Source organism: Lissotriton vulgaris, unplaced genomic scaffold (genome assembly GCF_964263255.1).
Source record: "Lissotriton vulgaris unplaced genomic scaffold, aLisVul1.2 SCAFFOLD_667, whole genome shotgun sequence".
Classification (NCBI taxonomy): domain Eukaryota; kingdom Metazoa; phylum Chordata; class Amphibia; order Caudata; family Salamandridae; genus Lissotriton; species Lissotriton vulgaris.
Window position 1 is genome coordinate 286454 of NW_028250265.1, and position 19997 is coordinate 306450.

Here is a 19997-nt window from a genome sequence, read left to right on the forward strand (position 1 = left end):
ACCTGCACGCTCTTAAAAACCAGCACGACCATCGAGGTAACTCTCTGGTGAGTGCTCTGGGGTCCGAGAAACCCCGACCCTGAGCCGCTCTAGCACCGAAGTGCAGTCTCCCAGCATCTCCACGATCTGCGTGGGGCCCTTCTGCTCGCTGCTCAGCCCGTTGTCTGGTCACTCGCCGCTGGCTTGTGCCCTTCTGTGACAACATCCGAGAATCATCACTGCTGGTCTGGTTGCTCCAGACTGGCCCTTGCTTCCATCTTTGCGAGAAGCACCCCGGACCCTCCTGGTCCACTCAAGACGCCATCTTAGGCCCACCCCGTGGCCCTGAGATCTGCCAAGGCTTGTTGCCCCATCCTGGGCCCAGCGACGCCGACAGCATCATCCTTCGTGGGACAGCTCGCACCTCCACCGTGGTCGCCGACAACGCCTCCTGGTCCGTGAGACTGCAGAGCCTAGCGTCGCCCACTCACCTAGTCGAGGTGACGGCCAACCGGTGCCTTCCTGGTACCCTCTGACTACTGGCTAGTAGTACGAACTTGGTCCCCTCTGCTTTCAGGTTTCATCAATCTCCGATCCAGGCTTGGATCTCTACGAACTATTCAGCACTGGTCGCCGGCCAGCAACTCCTTTCTTCCGGCTCCTGGCTCGTCAGCGAAGACCCCGACGCCTGTAAGACTTGTGCAGCCGCAGCCCTCGTGGCTAGGTAACTCGGCATTTCGGTGCCTGCATAGCCTCCTTACTCTAGGGTCCCGAGTCCCTCGCTTCCGACTTGCCTTATCGGGTCCGCCCGAGACCTTAACCTTTCCGTGTCCTCGGACACTGGTTTTAATTGTGCACTTGAAGTAATTGCTAAAGAGATTTGGTTTGTGCTTAGTACCCTGTCCTCATAAAGAGTACAGGGCTGTTGTGATTCTTAATAAATATCCTGTTTATTTTCATAACACTTGTGTGGTGTCCTTTCACTGGGTGTTCAAGGGGTACATGTGTGGTAAACAGCTGGCTTAACACGCCCTCTCGAGTCTTTAGCCTTAGACTGCTCGTATCCACGCTACTAGGATAGCTGGTCTATAGGTTGACTTACAACCAGACACCATAAGGGTCGTTGGAACGATACATAGCGGTCGCTAGAATAGCGAACGTTGCATATCGGGCCAACTTCTCACACTGCGTATAATTGAAAGTATGATAAACTGAACCACTGACTCACAGCTCGTGAGCTGTAAAGCCACGTCAAGGCACCAACCTCTTTACAGGCCATTCATACACCTTTCGTACGTGTGACACATACAAAACATTCACACCGCCAGCCGCGGACCCATCACATTTCAACACTCACACCAGCAGACAGCGCCATTCAAGGGCCCATCACTTTCACACGCCCACATTTCTGACATTGCAACAACACAAAATGATGGACTGCGTGGAGTGTCACTCACCTAGCAGTGTGTGTAGTGACCAACAAAAAGTAACTACTCGCACACCGCTAGCCGAGCGCCAGTCCACCCACACCACCATCCAAGCACCAGACCATGCACACTGCCAGCCAAACACCACTCAGCGCGCACCGACAGCCAAGTACCACTCCACACACACCGCCAGCCAAGTACCACTCCACGCACACCATCCAGTCAAACGCCACTCCACGCACACCACCAGCCAAGCACCACTCCACACACACCGCCAGCCAAGCACCACTCCATGCACAGACAGCCAAGCGCCACTCCACGCACACCACCAGCCAAGCACCACTCCACACACACCGCAAGCCAAGCGCCACTCCACACACACCGCCAGCCAAGCACCACTCCATGCACAGACAGCCAAGTACCACTCCACGCACACCACCAGCCAAGCACCACTCCACACACACCACCAGCCAAGCGCCACTCCACACACACCACCAGCCAAGCGCCACTCCACGCACACCACCAGCCAAGCACCACTCCACACACACCGCCAGCCAAGCACCACTCCATGCACAGACAGCCAAGTACCACTCCACGCACACCACCAGCCAAGCACCACTCCACGCACACCACCAGCCAAGTACCACTCCACACACACCACCAGCCAAGCAACACTCCACGCACACTGCAAGCCAAGCGCCACTCCACACACACTGCCAGCCAAGCACCACTCCATGCACAGACAGCCAAGTACCACTCCACGCACACCACCAGCCAAGCGCCACTCCACACACACCGCCAGCCAAGTACCACTCTACGCACACCATCCAGTCAAACGCCACTCCACGCACACCACCAGCCAAGCACCACTCCAAACACACCACCAGCCAAGCACCACTCCATGCACACCATCCAATCAAACGCCACTCCACGCACACCACCAGCCAAGCACCACTCCAAACACACCGCCAGCCAAGCACCACTCCATGCACAGACAGCCAAGTACCACTCCACGCACACCACCAGCCAAGTACCACTCCACGCACACCACCAGCCAAGCACCACTCCACGCACACCACCAGCCAAGCGCCACTCCACGCACACCACCAGCCAAGCACCACTCCACGCACATCGCCAGCCAAGCACCACTCCACGCACATCGCCAGCCAAGCACCACTCCACGCACATCGCCAGCCAAGCACCACTCCATGCACAGACAGCCAAGCACCACTCCACACACACCGCCAGCCAAGTACCACTCCACGCACACCATCCAGTCAAACGCCAGTCCACGCACACCGCCTGCCAAGCACCAGACCACACACACCGCCTGCGAAGCACCAGCCCACGCACACCGCCTGCCAAGCACCAGCCCACGCACACCGCCTGCCAAGCACCAGCCGACGCACACCGCCTGCCAAGCACCAGCCCACGCACACCGCCTGCCAAGCACCAGCCCACGCACATCGCCAGCCAAGCGCCCATCCACACACACTGCCAGCCAAGCACCAGTCCAGACACACCACCAGTCAAGCGCCAGTCCATGCAGGCCGCCAGCCAAACACCTGTCCATGCACGCCGCCAGCCAAACACCAATCCACGCACACCGCCAAATACATTTTTTTTTAAAACAAAGAAAAAAATTACAAACCATTTGGAACTAGATATAAAACTACAACTACAAACAGCGTTAACTAAAAAACAAAATACTAATGCCACAGATCCAACTGAATAACCAATAAAAAACATTACAGACCAGGCAGTACACCATTAGACTCATGGTAGCTCCCAAAATTTCTTTTGAGTGTGATACATTTTGAAACATCTGGGCATACAAAGCCCAGGATTAGAAGGACAATCAGCACAGTGCATACGAGTATCCTTCCGCACATCTCTTCGATAGCAGACTTTACATCTCTTACAGGGATTGTTTTTTCTGGGCGTGGGAGGAATGTAATCAGCAAAGTGGCGATCTCGCAATCTAGCCACTTCCTCCACCACTCCGACTCTAGGAACATGTGCCTGATCCACAACAACAAGGCTGCCTATCACATACTCCTGAAACTGAACAAAAGTCAACTTTGACGCAGGAGAACACTCCTTGAACACAACAAAAGCATTAAAAGTTGCTATATTGAACAGATGGATGGCCAACTTCTTATACCAAATATAAGACTTACGAATAGCAGTGTAAGGTTCCAACCTCTGATCTACTCTGTCAACACCACCCATGTGCTTATTGTAGTCTACAATGCACACAGGTTTACGCACTTCAGCAACAGCACCCCAAACAGGCATAGATGTAGTACTTTCATCATGGATGGTACTCAGCATGTACACATCCCTCCTGTCGACAAATTTTACAGCTAGCAGTTCATCACTACGCAAGGCACTGCACTGTCCCCTCTGAAGCTTTTTGCAAACAAGCTCTTTCGGATAACCTTTACGGTTAGAGTGGATTGTGCCACAGGCAAAAGTGTCTACTTTCAACAACTCCTTAAACAATGGCAAAGCAGTGTAGAAGTTATCAAGGTACAAATGGTGGCCTCTGTTAAACAGTCCTCTAGCAAGATCCCAGACAATTTTCTCTGCCACTCCAAAAGTGGACGGACAACCAGGGGGGTCAATAGTGGAATCCTTACCAGTGTGCACACGTAAATTGGAGACATATCCTGTCCTACTCTCAGCCAACATATACAGCTTAATTCCATAACGTGCCCTCTTGCTAGGAATGTACTGCTTAAAAAGTAAAAGACCCTTGAACAAGATCAAAGACTCATCAATAGAAATTTCTTTGCCTGGAGAATAGATCTCTGAAAATCGATCTACAAAATGATCAATAACAGGCCTAATCTTAAAAAGGCGGTCACAGTCAGGGTGATCTCTTGGCAACGCCAAATCATTGTCAACGAAATGCAGCATCCGAAGCAAAAGTAAATACCTATCACGAGACATAACTGCAGGAAATATAGACATTGCCATCAAGGGACTGGAAGACCAATAGGAAGCCAGGGAAGGCGTCCTTATCAAGCCCATCAAAAAAGTCAAACCTAAAAACCTATTCATCTCATCCAGATTTGTGGGAGTCCAACGGGTCGCTCTAGAGTGGGGCCCAAGTTTGGCACTGTTCTTCCCCAAAAACTGTTCCGCATACAAATTAGTATGCTCAACAATCTCAGCCAAAAAGACATCATCCATGAACAACTTAAAAAACTGTATAGGCAAGAAATTTTCACAATCCACTTTACACCCTGCATAACCAGTAAAGTCAGACAACACCGGCTGCACCATTTTTGGATCAACCCAGAGTCCAGCACTTCCAATGGGAAGGCTTGCAGCACCAGGCTGCAAGCCAGATGTCTCTTGCTCTATCGGCACATCAATCTCCTCCTCTAAAACAGGCACTTCGTCCGCACTGAGACTGGATTCATCATCCGATGATTCCATGTGGAGAGAAAACTCACTGCCTGAATCATCCCCTCCCTCCTCTCCCTCAGACGCACTGTCAGTCTCATAATCCAGCTCAGAGGAAGATTCAAGAAGCAAACTAATCACCTGCTGAGCAGTCATTGCTAACTTAAAAAGATTATTTGTCAAACACGTGAACAACAAATCCTTTGAAAAAAAAGAAATAAGCACAATGTTGCTTTATCTCACAGACCTATATACTCAAACACTATACCACTCACTTGACAGAAGCAGCTAGACTCCGCACCACCTACTCTGCACAGACACAGAAAGGATCAACAATATCCCACTAAAAAAGAAAAAGGTAAAAAAACAAATTACACATAAAACAACGCAAAACACATCGCAATTAATTTCATGCTCAGAACACAAACAGAAATACAGCCATTATGACAGCACTTACAAAAAAAGACATTTATGCATAACAATAATACTCATTTGAAGTAAACCCTACAAAAATGTTTTTCTTACCAAATAAATGCAAATACGCAAAACTGCAGAACAACCACTGCCAAAACCGCAAACAGGAATCACAAGCTTTACACTACAATAAAAAGGCGAAGAAAAAACATTACAATCACATATTCAAATAATGCACCAGTCAACACACAATACACCAAAAAAGCTAAGGGGTAAGTGGGCCTAAGAGTATAAATAAAATATTCACCCCTGTAAAAGGGGAGAAACCCTTGCCCTTGAGGCCACCCCCCACACATGGCTTCATTGGTGGTCCAGTGGGCCAATACATTATCAAACATTCAATGTACCAAAATAAATTGCACCCTTTGGGGAGCAACCCTTGCCCAAGGGGCCGCTCCCCACACACATCCCTGGTGGTCTAGTGGCCAAATGGATACTGACCCTTGCCCTAGGGGTCACTCTCCTTCTAAACATCCCTGGTGGCCTAGTGGGCCCTACAAAAAACAAAAATACCGGCGTGATCTGCCTACCCCAAGGGGGCAGACTGCCAGAAACATGCCCCCAAGGGGAGTGACCCTTGCACAAGGGGCCACTCCCTATAGAACGCAAAATCTGTGGTCTAAGCAGGCAGAAAAATACAAAATATATGGGGGCAGACACCATAGACATATTTGCACCCCTTGGGGAGTGAGCCTTGCCCAAAGGGGCCACTCCCCACACACATCCCTGGTGGTCTAGTGGGCCAAAATGGAAAGTGACCCTTGCCCAAGGGGACACTCTCCTTATAACCATCCCTGGTGGCCTAGTGGGCTACAAAAAACATAAAGCATGGCTTGATCTGCCCCCCCACGGGGGCAGACAGCCAAAAGCATGCCCCCAAGGGGAGTGATCCTTGCCCAAGGGGCCACTCCCCATACAGAGTAAAATTGGTGGTCCAGGGGGCTCAAAAATACATAAATATATGTCCTGCCCCTCCCCCCTGGGGGCCAGACACTGTAAAATTATATGCCCCCTTGGGGAGCGACCCTTGCCCAAGGGGCCACTCCCCACACACATCCCTGGTGATCTAGTGGGGCCTAAATGGAGAGTGACCTTTGCTCGAGGGATCACTCTCTTTATACGCATCCCTGGTGGCCTAGTGGGCTACAAAAAACATGGCTTGATCTGCCCCCCCACGGGGGCAGACAGCCAAAAACATACCTCCAATGGGAGTGACCCTTGCCCAAGGGGCCACTTCCCATACAATGTAACATTGGTGGTCCAGTGGGCTACACAAATCAAAAATATATCTCCTGCCCCCCCCCCCCCCAGGGGGGGGGGGGCAAGCACAGTAAAACATTATGCACCCCTGGGGGAGCGACCGTTGCTCAAGGGGCCGCTCCCCGAAACAGAAATCACACTAAAAATAGAAAAATCATACTATTCTGCATTCCTGCTGCATGACCGTGCAGCAGGAATGCAGAAAAGAGGCACTGGGGGGAAAGGCAAACCCTTTTCTGTCCCCCGGTGCCTCGCAATCAAAGAATGATGCAGCGAGATCGCTGTGCGTACCTGTTTCCCCACCGAGGCGCAGCTTGGAAATGGCGGCCACCGGTGGGGAAACAGAAAGTAAACAAGTGCCGACGTCAGCGCGGCTCGCGCTCTGACGTCATCAGTGACGTTGGAGGGGGCGGGTGGGGGAGGCACGGGAAGGTCTTCCCCTGCCTCCCGAAGTAAAATAAAAAAAAGATCGGAGACACGCGGGTGGAGCAACAGCCCTTCTCCCGCAGGTAGGCGCCATGACGGCCGGGAGCCGTCATCAGCAAACGAGCGACGTGCGCCATTACGTTTCCCGGCCGTCATCAGCATCGAAGGGGTTAAAGGAACAAGTGAGTCTACCTCACAATCATCACTTACTGGTAGCACCAGCTGAATGTTATTGGAATCAATTCGGGAGCATGCCCCGTGTGCTGGGCATGTCATGCAATGGTTTTGTGGAGATGTTGAATAGCACAGATAATAGAGAGCATTCTGGGTCACCGGAAGGGACAATCGAGGAGAAAGAGGTGCTAATCACCATAGTAAAAAGCCAAAATTTCCTCTCACGTAGAACAGTCTTCTTAAGAGGGTGTTGTGATCTATAATGTTGAAAGTGGCTGTACAGCACACCACTCCAGCACATCCAGAGCAAACAAAGAGCATACCCTGCTTCTGCAACCACTTTGTTGGGATCAAGCTAGTACCCAAGTTTCCCTTAAGTAAATGAAGCTAATGAAATCTTAGCCTGCAAATACTTATGCACAACCAATGTTTCTTCAAACTGTTTTTTTCTGTTCACCCCCTTTTAGGTCATCTTTAAAATGCATGAACCCATCTACAATTTTCATGGCCTCGCGCCAACCATAGGCCACTTTTACTCAACTCTTTTTTGATAGCCATTTCAGTTCCTTATTACCCATGTACTCTTAACTATTCTTGCTTGCTGAAAGCAGACTTTACTGCCATAAACGGGTGCAGTTTCATGGCCTGAGTGTTGTAGCCTGCTTTATTTTTTTTTGCAAACGGTCAGCTCTGATGAGCAGTTGGCTACTGCATTGTGCTTCCCAGGAACGTACATCATCTGAAACATAAACGTTAACAATTGGACATGGCTTCAAAGCTGTATGCAGAGTTATTCTCTGCTGTTTCATAGTCAATACAAATGTTTCGGGGTATTGTCTGACCGTATGCTGCACAAAATGCCCCATAGAAATAATCTGCATGTTATTGAGGCCCACCAACATGTTGCAGCTTCTTTCTATGACCAAATGTTTCTTTTTTTTTTGTATCTCCGTGCAGTCGAAGAAGCAAGATGATGACAGTTTTTAAATTGATGTTAATACATATAACCTTAAGCCGAGAAGCCGGTCTCACAGCATCAATCATGACTGAAAAATAGGGAATTTATTTGGAATGATATCTGGTTTGTCTAAAGAATTTTACTGTATCTTTGTAATTTGTCTTGCGCCAAGTCCACCAAAGCCCCTACCATGCTAGCTTTGGAACATATTCTGTTAGCTGGTAATTTATGATGACCCAATTACTTTTCAATATGTAAATTTACACCATACAATCTCAGTGGATTATGAGACCAGATAATCTTCCATATAGCCCCACAAGTTATTCCTAATCCTATTTATCCCTATGTCAGATGTATCTATAATAAAAAAAACTACATTTAGATTCTCTTCAAAAATACTATATGTATCACCCTTTAGAACATGACTGATTCCAAAGCTAGCCCAATAGGATCTTGCTGTATTCACAATCGTAAAAGGTATGGCAAATTGTATAACATTAAGCAAATCCAGATGTAAATCACTTTCGTGGTAAGCAGTTGACGAGTTAAGTGCTTAACTATTGCAAGCAAACAGGGCCGCTATGCATTGAATTTTGCACTAAATACCTGTTCACTTTAAAAGGTGTTGTTCCACTCCCGGATGTCCAAACACGTAAATCTCCATTACTGCCTTTCGGGATGTCAAGTTGGAACTAATCATTCCTGTTGCCTTAGTTTCTTTGACGACCCCGAACAAAGCATTTATTTTCAAAACCATTTAATTGTGTTACCATGGGAATGCTCCGCACCTTGTACACCCTCATTGTTGCCAATTCTTCCTGTATACTGTAATAGTAATCTATTTTAGCTTTCGAACATGGATCAAAACATTTCAAGGAATATTTTCCCTACATGGTTTCCTGACCACATTCTCTCCATTTTATCATCCACTTTTCAAACTAGGTGGGCATACCCAAGACCTAACAATTCCTGTTGTGCTTGGCCCCTCTAGCCCAGTAAATCTCTGCATGTGTGTACTGTATAAGAATGTTCCCTTATACTGTGACCACTGAAGAGCAGTCTGAGCTCAAAATACGATTGCAAAACTATACCCCACATGACTGTAGGAGGAATTATCATCTTTGTCATCACTATGCAGCAGGGTTGCAATTCTAACTTGTGACACTACGGTAGGCAGTTAACCTAAAACTAACCCTCTAGCAACTAGTTGGACATGGAAACAATGGAGCCGGGCAGCCCCGGCGCCACTACTATACTCCTTCCCTTCCATTAGCGGGGATTCTATGGATCCCCTTCACTCAGGAGACGACTGTACAGCATACCCTAAATAAATTTGATCTGAAGACATTTGGGGATTTATTCCCCAACGGACACGTCCATTCCCGTAGCGAGGGAAGGAAAAGATGTATAGAGTTTCTTCATTGGCATGTACAAATGTGGACCTAAAATGTACTGTCTGACATTAAGGAAAAAATTGTAATTTTAAAGTATTAAAAAAAAAACGAATCCTCTCCCTGCAGTCAACTAACATTGCATCACTCTGATAGTTAACCTTCTCCTCCAAAATCTGTTAGACCAGATCACCCATTCCAACCGTATCTGTATATAATAAAGATATACCACCACTCCTGGCTGTGCTTTGTTTTCTGCATTCTCTTGTTTAGTGTCCCTTTGCATATTCTACAAACCCACAGAAAAAGCCTCCAGTCCCTCTGAGCAAGGTTTTGTTTAATTGATGTCCCTTCTAACTGTTAAATATTCCGTCACTTCTTTTCCCCTTTACTTGGCAGGTGCACACTGTCACCACACTGCCCCACTTAGTGACACGTTTCACACACTTGATTGACTTCTGTATATTTAGAGTAATCTAAATAGCTTCTCCTAAAGATTTTTCTGCCCTAGCAATATTGACACGAGGGATGTTCAAGTAAACATTTGTGTTGGAGGCATTGAGAATTCGTAACCTTTTACTTTTTATCAACTTGTTTTCCTGTATTACGGATTCCTACGTTGTTTGGAGCTCATATAATTTATAGAATGTGGAAGAATATGAAATGGGAAGAGTGTGCAAAATGTAGTTCCTTAAGTGTGTGTTGCTTTCACTAGATACCTCTGTGGTGGGTGTTTTGAGTGTGTCTTGTGCATCGATGACGGTGTGTTTTCTTTTTAGGTCAGTGCACTGTTGTATGTCTGGATGGGCTGACTTTATTATGGTGGCAATTCAATGATCAAAGCTAAAAGCCTGAAATGTTTGTTAAGAAAAGTCATGATATAAGCTGTAAGCCAGACTTGATTATTGTGAAAATCATATGGTCAAGCCAATAGGCCTTTTAGGAGGATTTTGTTGCCTGAAATCATACATATAACAATATATAGGCTAGGGTTATGGAATTGGTTAGTCCTTATGACAAACTGTTGCGGTCGAAGATTTGCACTTGGAGAGTCCCTGTTATGCCATTTAAAAAGCATTTTATATATTTTTGCCAGCTGTGATTTTGTACTTATTTTTAATTTTGTCACCGCATACCAGTACTTGCCTTTTGGGAAGGCTTATTCGAATACAGAAGACCTGAGTTGGATATTCTAACTAGCCACTGACATAAGCTAAAGGCCTGACTGATTTATTTGAAGAAGATACGTCAGAGTCTATTAGGTCTTTTGACTATGAAAATGTACCACAATCTTTTTTGGGAGAATTTTTTAATGTGAAAACCATTTGTCAAAGCCAATAGGCTTTCTCATAGATTGCTGTTTTAGGCACCGGTTTTGGTGTTCGTTTCCCTTTCCAAAAACGTTGCGGGCTTGAAGAGTTTACTTTTTATAATCCTTGTTAACCCTCTTAGGAGGGGTTGGAAATTGTTTTGCCAACAGTATTTTTGTGTATATTTATAATTTTTTGACTGCATACCTGAGGGTTGCCATGTGGGAACGCTTATGCACAATTTAGCATACCTGAGTAGATTATTGTGACTTGTCAGTATAAAAGCTAAAGAAAGGCTTGATTGATTCATTTGGAAAATCTGATCCTATAGGTCTGATCTGTTTATTATGAGAAGTAATGACAAAGGCAGTTGATCTGAATTACTTATTGTATAATGCTTTCGTTGAAGCCAAATTGCATCGAACGGTGGATTGTTAGTTCACGGTGTTAAAGGCTGTTGACAGGTGTCTTGTTACATGGAATCCCTGCGGATTAATTTAGTAAGCAACGGTTTTGGTGTTTATCGCCTCAGATAAACCCTTGGGGTAGAAGATTTGCACTGTTAATCCTCATTAGATATTATTTTTACAACTAATTATATATGTATGTATCTGTACTGTAATTATATATGTATTTGTAATTTTACTGTTTGCTTGACATCTAGGTTGTGAGAAAGTTTGTTCTATGTAGTAGGCCTGAGTAGGTTTTGACTATGAACCAATGGTAACAGGATTGTTACTAAATTGCGTTAAAGTTTGTCAATATACATTTTGGTACATTGAATCTCACGGATTACTGTAGTAGGCAAAGAGTTTAGTGTTGGTTACTTGCTTTGACAAACCCTGTGGATAGAATATTTGCACTGAGATAACCCTTGCTACACCCTCCTAGGAGGACCTGGCAGGTGTAGCTTGGCCCTTGTAATAAAAACCAAAAAAACTTCACTTAGATGCATAAATATATTTAAATGGAGGGTCTTTGGGTCGTCCCTTGTCTGTCTGTTCGAATGCCATACACATTCTGCTTCTCCCCATGACAGCGTATTGTAGGGGCAGTGGGTTCACGCAGTTCTGCTATTGTCTGACACTTTTTTTTACTGAACACATGCACATTCACTTGAAAGGGAGTGTAATTAAGTGATTGGGCTAGTGGGACAGTGATTTAGTTTTTTATTTTTCCCTTTCATGGGTCCCCTTACCGCTTGTCAGAAAGGTATACTGGGCTGTTCGCTTTACTTATGATTTTCATTTATCTTTCCTACGCGTGTTGAGAATGTGTGTCTGTATTTATTGGCGATGTTGAAGTAGTTAAATGGAAATTTTTGAGTCTGTGTGTGGATTAATAGATGCACATGGATGAGAGACAAATGTATGAGGACTTCTTCAGTGCCTAAACTAATCAGTGACTTGGGTACTTTCAGTTCTAGGCCCGATATATTGTATTTCCAATGCTTGCTTGTTTCAGTTCTTTACTTATTATTATTATTGAGCGAAAATGTAACAAAATCCTGATGTTTCTTTATCTATGATGTCAAAAAGCAGAACTGTTTTCTGTCCACTGTGTTAATTGAGATGCACCTGGAACTCGTACATGCTTGGCAGATGAACGTTTTGGTCCCTTGAAATGAGGTGTTTGAGCTTACCTGGATGAATAGTTTGCTCTTTCAATTTTTAATTGGAGAAATCAGAAATGTCCTAAATTAAATATGTGCGTGGCTGTGCAGATTCCAAAGTATTTTGAAATCTTCATAAACAAGATTTTGACAAACCTTCCGTTACATCTGTCTTTGGATGAACCTGGGCTAAAGGTATAGCCTATTAATGTAAGGTATATATGGGTCTTCAAGTGCAGATTTCCTTGTACACAGAGAAGCGAGTTTACAACTGCATATTTAATTTAAAAAAAAATGTATTGCCTTGAAAGTAAAATGTTTCTGGCAGTCCTGAAGGGCAACCTACCCAGTGCTTTTGGTTTGTCCACAGTGCTTTGAAGCATTAGTCAATCACAGGAAGAGATGCATACTGTGCCAGACACAAACCTGGTGATCAGTAGAAACGCAGAAGAAAACTTTTACATTGGGTGAACTTATTGTCTGCATCCCTTTAAGGAATGGGCTGGACAAGGAGAGTGTTAAGGGCTACTTATTCATACTGTTTTACCTATGGAGAGCCATTTGGTGTGAGCGTCTTCCAGCTATGCCCTATCTTGAACTGGATAGAGGACAGACCCAAATTTCTTAATTTGTGATGAAAGTTTCGCCCCACATCCCTTGTGGATGGCAGTGAATTTTGGACAGTTCACTTCATTTAAATACCATTGACTGAAGCTGGGAAGTGAGGCAAGTCTGTATGTCCAGTATCTTGATAATCATGCAAATAGCGGTCTATGCTGCTTTTGTTGAATTCACCCACAACTCTTATCTAGGTTACTCTTTAACTCTTGCAATTCTGACCGATCCTTTCTTTTGTTCTCTTACAGTTAAATTATTTGAAGTGATAGAAACTGAGAAAACGCTGTATCTAGTGATGGAGTATGCTAGTGGAGGTAAGTTCTTTCAGATCTGTCTCTTTCAAACAGTTACTGTGCCTGCAACTGTGAAGGCCCTTGCGTAAATAGTCTTCTAGTATCCATTTATGCTATTGGCTACCTTATGGCTCTTGACTATAGTGATCTCTGTGTTCAGAGTTAACATACTGATTAAACACCTCTGGTATCTCTAATTATCCAGTATTATGGGTGTCTTTCATATATTCACATGCCTGAATCATTCCCAGTCGTCTGGATGGGAGTCCCCGGTACATAAAATAGCTATGTCCTATAGACCTATATGTAGAAAAGTAGGCCTAAAGGCCTCACCTTAGTAACATATCCATGTCCTTTTGTAAAAAGGACCAAATTGTAGAGAACAGCCAATCAGCTGGCCCCTCCCTCTAGAACCTTCCTGTCAGGAGCCTCAGTCCCTCAAATTTTCTACCGCACGTTGTGCTAAGGGTGTCTCCACCTGAGTTCTGCTCAGGATTGTTTATTCAAAGCTTTTCTTCAACCTTTTTGGATTTTTTCCAGTCAAGTGAAAATTGTATACTATGGCTGACACTCCTAAGAAGGGTCTTTTTAGAGCTTGCAGCTCCTGTGGAAAGAAAAGGCTCCACATAGATGACCAGCACAAGGACTGCCTGTACTCTGATCATTCAGCTAAGGACTGCAAGGTATGTCTGACATTCTCAACAAAAACCCTTAAAGACCGTGAAGGACGCCTTTTGATCTGGCTCCAAAGGCTTAAGGACAAAGATGAGGGCTCTTCAGTCTCTTCAAAAGTGTCTTTTAAAAGGCCAGGGGTAGCTTCCCCTAACCCTCTGTACGTTCCTCCAAAGAAGACATCAAAAAAGTCTTCAGAGGCTATGTCAAACTCAGCTTCTGACAAGGCGGTTCACACCTTCAAGAAGCCTGCTCCGTTGACGACGACGGCCTCGTCGACGACTTCATCAGCGTCCAGGAAAACTGTCTCTCCTATGCATGTCTCCACGTCGACGACGACAGTCTCGACCACGACAGCATCATCGTCATTCTCATCGACGACTACTATTCCATCGTCGACAGCGGGTAAGACTTTATCGTCGACGATTGCCAATAAGAAGTCGACGTTGACACCCAAGATCCCGTCAACTATTACCTCGCCGACGACAACGTCGATGACAAGATCATCGTCGACATCGGTACCGTCGACGAAGGCTCCATCCATGAAGGCCTCGTCATTGAAGACACCGTCGACGACGACCCCGTCGAAGGCTGCATCAATACCGTCAACGACATCGTCGACGAATCCTTTTGTACAGTCGACGACGCCAATCCAGTCGACGACAGACACCCAGATTATAGCAACTGTCAACACTACATCGTCGACGATCACCCCGTCGACGGGCCCGTCGACATTGGGTGATTCTGGCTTTCAGGCAGCTTCTGTGCGCCTTAAAATCTCCAAGAGGACACTGACGCCGGAGTTAACTTCTCCTAGCCGTGTGCAGAGTTTACCACCATCATGTCTCCTTCAAGATGAGGAGTCGGACGAAGGGGATATGTTTCAGGCAATGAGCCTGTTGGACTTGGCCCTTCCTGCTGGGTCATCCCTAAACTTTTGCCTTTTTCCTCCTATATTTCCTCTTGAACTATTTTTGTTGGTCTAACATCTTAGCAGCTATGGAACGTCCAGCTCCAGTGCTGAACGTTCCATTGCGCAGGTGCAGTTGGAACGTCCAACGGCCGACGGCAGCACTCCCGAGGTAGTGGTGCCGTCGGCGGTTGGACTGGCACAGCACTTATGAGGTTAATGACTCTGGGCTCTTTACCACTGCTGACCATTGCTAAAGTGGTAAATTAGAGTGCATATGCTCTCCCTGTTGTAAATTGTTATATTGATTGGTATCCATGTTTGGCTTATTTGGTTTACTGCCAGTCCCTAGTCAAGTGCACCAGGGGTGCCAGGGCTTGTAAATACAAATGCTGCTAGTGGGGTTGCAGCACTGGTTGTGCCACCCACAGAAGCGGCGTAGTAAAATGTGTCTAAGGTCTGCCATTGCAGAACATGCGTGCAGTCTGGTACTGTCATTCTGACTGCGCAAGTGCACCTACTTGCCAGTCCTTAAACCTTCCCTTAACTTCATATTAGTCACCCCTATGGTAGGCCCAAGGGTAGGGTGCATTGTAAGCATAAGGTAGGACAAGCCCTGATGTGTGTGGCATGTCCTAATAGTGAATTACAGCCAATTTCGTTTTTCACTATTGTAAGGCTACCTGTTCTCATAGGCCAGAATGGGCTGCTGGAATTATTACACTCTATAATCCCAGCAGGCTCAGGGAACATGGTAGAAGATAAAGTTTAGTATGCCTGAACTCAAAATATTCATTCATTCAATAAACTTTATTTCGGTTAGTTTTAACCATAAAAGTACATGCAACATAAGTTTTCACTTTTCCACAGTTCATTTGTAATATTAAAATACATCGTATGCAATGAGAGGGGCGAAGACAAATTATTTAAGACAATAACATTTTAAATAATTTTAAAAATTTTAGTTAAAAAGTTAAAATAGCATTTGTTGGTCCAAAATATTTATCGCGTCTCAACAGGTTAAACATAAAATGGCGTGTCATTTAAGTGATTTCCTTCGTATAGACCACATAGAAAACAGAAATTTAGTGATAGCAAACACTATCAAAGGGTTCATGTCGGACTTTAAGATCCTAAAGAAAACTTGGTAGTCCCTTATGCCCAGATTGTTACATAATTGTATTATCCACTTTCCTCGTATGTGTGAATAGGCTGGAAAGAACAGAGTAACATGTAGGGTGGTTTCATTTTCGGTTCTACAGCCGGGGCATAAATGGATTGGGCCCCCCGTCCACCTGTCGAACTCAGAATAATAAAATACTTCTTTTAGTAAAGTTTATTTTAATGTCCTGTGTTTGCAAATGCTACTTTTAGAAAGTTAGCGTTTGCTTGCCTAACCATTTCAGCCCGACTCTGCCAGGATGTGTGTCTGCTGTCTGGGTTGTGTGAGTGACAGGGCTGGGGATGGCAGGTGGTGAATAGGGGGATTACACCAGAGTAGGTGGTGGGAGTGCCCCTTGACTCTGAATAGGGCTGTGCTTTGCCACCACAATGCTGGCTCCGCCCCCTGGGGAGCGACCGATGACTCTGCCCGACACCTGGACCAGGAAGAGGGAAGACTGTCAACAAGGTGCTTCTGACTGTACTTGTCCTCACAATGCTGGCTCCACCTCCTGCGGAGCGCCTGCTGACCTGCCCCACACACCGAAAGCAGAGACCTGTTTTGGCAAAACAAAGGGCTTCAGAGCTGAAGGGAACAATGCAAAGGCCCCCCTGGCTGGAAAGAACAAAAGAAATGTCCTATAAAAGTAGGAGCCCTGCTCCTAAGAAATCCGATCCGGTTTGCGCTAAGAAACAACTCTACCCGAAGAGAAGGACCTGGGAAAGCTACAAGGAGGACTACTGTAGGAAGGTACATCCTGACTATGGTTGCCCCCAACTTTTTGCCCTGTGTTTTAGCTGGTTTTTGACATAGTCGACCTGGGATCCTGCCAATCAGGACCCCAGGCCTACTGCTCTCTTTAAAATGGATTCCATGTACCCTAGGTACATTTCCAATTGGGACTGGGCCACCTTATCAGACCCTGTAACTCGGGGCATAGGTGTACCCAGGGCCTACCAGGGGCTGAAGCATGTATTATGCCACCCCTGGCTGGCCTCCTAAATTTGACACAACTGGCTGCATGACAGCTGGGGCGAAGTAGTGTAATCACCCTTTGCTGTAGATATAGTATACCTATATCTAACCCTAAAATGGACACACAGATTCCTATCAGTCACTCCTATGGCAGGCCTTAACAATCCTGAAGGCAGAGTGCTTGGAATTGTGTGAAATGGTGCTCTGGCATGAGCTGAGCCCGTCTGCAGCTTGCGGAACCAAGTCCTAATAGCTGTTCCATGATAACGCATACCATATACTCTTAAGCGCATTATAATCCTCGCGGTTAAATGCTATCTTTGGTATTGCTTTATCAAAACATGTCGAGTAAGGTGTCATACGAATTGGAATACTAACCCCTCGCCAATTCTGGCGACGGGGTTAGCATTCCACCCTTCTAGAGGGACACGACATGTATGTAACTGTGAACCCCGGTTAAAGTTAAACGAAGCCTCAGCTCCACAAAATGGATGCTGCCACCACAGACACGAGTCTGACCCCCTGCAGCTGGGAGTCCTTCCAGCGAGGGGAGCCTGGACAAAGGGTTTCCTGTCAGGGGCGGTGCTAGCACCGTCCCAGACATGGTTTTGTGTATCCTGGGTAGGCAGGGCTTTACAGGAAGGTGACTGCTGAGTGGCACCCCGGTGCTCACTACGCATAGGCCGGTCAGAACCAGTTCCAGGGGCACACCAGCCCCTGGCCTGGGGAAAGTCCAGCTTGGCAGAGGGGTGTAACCACCCCCCTCCTAGTCCCACCCATAGGCAGGACCTAGTCACCGGGTCAGCCCCCTTTTTTAGTATAAAGATGGGAGCGGGGCCCCTGTTAAAATTAGATCATCTTTGGAATCAAGACACGACTTTCTGCGAAAGGACATCAAGATTTCTTCTTCAAGATTCTCCCTTGTGGCTAAGGAGTAGTCACCCTGCATCAAGCGGGCACCATCCTAAGAACACTGCGGTCTGCTGCAAGTCCTTCTTCACGAATCCGACGACCCAGCTCGACGAGACCCGGCTTCCCTGGCACCTCTGACCTCTACTCACCTCTACAGCCAAGCTGAGAACCGTGAGTGCGACGAGACCTCGAGGGACCGACGATCGCCAAGACTGTACGACTTCTTTGCAACAAGCCCACCGAGTCCTCCACTGGTGAGTGCTTTGGGGTCCGAGAAGCCCCAACCCTGAGCAGCTCCAGCACCGAAGATCAGCCCTCCAGCATCTCCACGATCTGCGTGGGGCCCTTCTGCTTCTGCCTGTTCACCGCGCTGTGTGGCTACTAGCCGGCTGGCTTGTGGCCTTCTTCACGACGCCCGACGACATCATTGCTGCTGGTCTGGTTGCTCCAGACTGGCCCTTGCTTCCTTCTTCAAGAGAAGCACCCCGGACCCTCCTGGTCCACTCCAGATTACATTTTTGGGTCCACCGCGTGGGCTTGAATTTGCCAAGGCTTTGTTGCCCAATCCTGGGTCCAGCGACGCCGACCGCTTCATCCATCGTGGGACAGCTCGCTCCTCCATCCTGGTCGCCGACAACGCCTCCTGGTCCGTGAGATCTGCGAGTACAGCGTCACCCACTCACCTAGTCGAGGTGACTACCATCCGGTGCCCTCCTGGTGCCACCTGACTACTGGCTAGTAGTCACGAACTTGGTCCCCTCTGCTTTCAGGTGTCTTCTATCATCGATCCAGGCTTGGATCCATCGAACTTTCTTCACTGGTCGCCTGCCAGCAACTTCTTCCTTCCAGGCTCCTGGTCCGTCTACGAGGATTCCCGACGTCTTTTGAGACATATGCAGCTGCAGCCCCTGAGCTAGGTAACTTCGGCATTTCGGTGCCCCAGCATAGCCTCACTATCCAAGGGTCAGAATCCACTTTGTTTTCCTCCTACCAGGTCGGGTTCGCCCGAGAACACTAACTTTGTCTTTACTAGCTACCATAGACTTTGTCCCGCATCACGCGTGAGAGTGCACACTCTGCACCCGAGTCCCCTAGGCCTCCTAGAAGTAATCTGAAGATTCTATAGTCAAGATCTAGCGATTCCAAAGCCTATTAGTACTGTACTTACCTGCTAGTAATTTCGCATTCCACTTTCAGAGTATATGGTTTTCCGTGCCCCTCGGGCATTTGTATATACTGTGCTAACTTAAGTATTTTCGTAAGAGTTTTGTTTTGTGCTTAGTACCCTGTCCTCATAAAGAGTACAGGGCTGTTGTGAATCTTAATAAAAGACTTGTTTATTTTCATAACACTTGTGTGGTGTCCTTTCACTTGGTATTCAAGGGGTATATGTGTGGTAAACAGCTGGCTTAACACGCCCTCTCGAGTCTTTAGCCCTAGACTGCTCGTATCCACGCTACTAGGATAGCTGGTCTATAAGGTTGACTTACAACCAATCATCAATAAGGGTTGCTGGACTGATACATAGTGTTCACTAGAATAGTGAGCACTGCATATCAGGCCACCTTCTCACAACTACTGCCTCTAATCCTGAGAAACTGGCCTGTGGTGGGTGCCTTGCTGCAGAAGGAGAGAAGGACAAAGACTACAGAGACTTTACTTTTATTTCAACTTGTGCCAAACTTCTACAAAGATCTCCAAGGGCTTGCTGGTGAACTTGCCCCCTGGGACAGTTGGGCGCTACCCCCCCCCCCCCCCCTCCTCCCCCCTTGAAGGAAGTTGCTGCTGGCGTGTGCTGTTTGTCCCTGCAGCGCCGAGTGAAGGAGAGCTGAGAGCGTCGTGCTTCCTCGCCGCGCTCTCTACCAATTTGTGCATCTGTGTCCCCTGAGCACCGTAACTGGGGCCTGATCGTGTCGTACAGACCAGCCCCTTGCTGGTACAAGCACCGTGACTGCCCCCATTCTGAGCCTTAGCTCACATTGTGAAGGACCTGTCCGGTCCGAGCATCGCCGCCTACTTATCTCCGTGTC

The 19997-nt window shown here is 46.8% G+C and overlaps 1 protein-coding gene across 8 annotated transcripts in view; it reads left to right on the forward strand.

Moving 5' to 3' along the window:
- The window catches only part of MARK2 (microtubule affinity regulating kinase 2), a 632043-nt gene that overhangs the window by 269843 nt on the left and 342203 nt on the right, over positions 1 to 19997 (forward strand). For all 8 annotated transcript variants that reach the window (XM_086950522.1, XM_086950521.1, XM_086950529.1 and 5 more), the window contains exon 4: positions 13292 to 13357. In XM_086950522.1, the coding sequence (XP_086806648.1) occupies positions 13292 to 13357 (66 nt within the window). The remainder of the gene's footprint in view (positions 1 to 13291; positions 13358 to 19997) is intronic.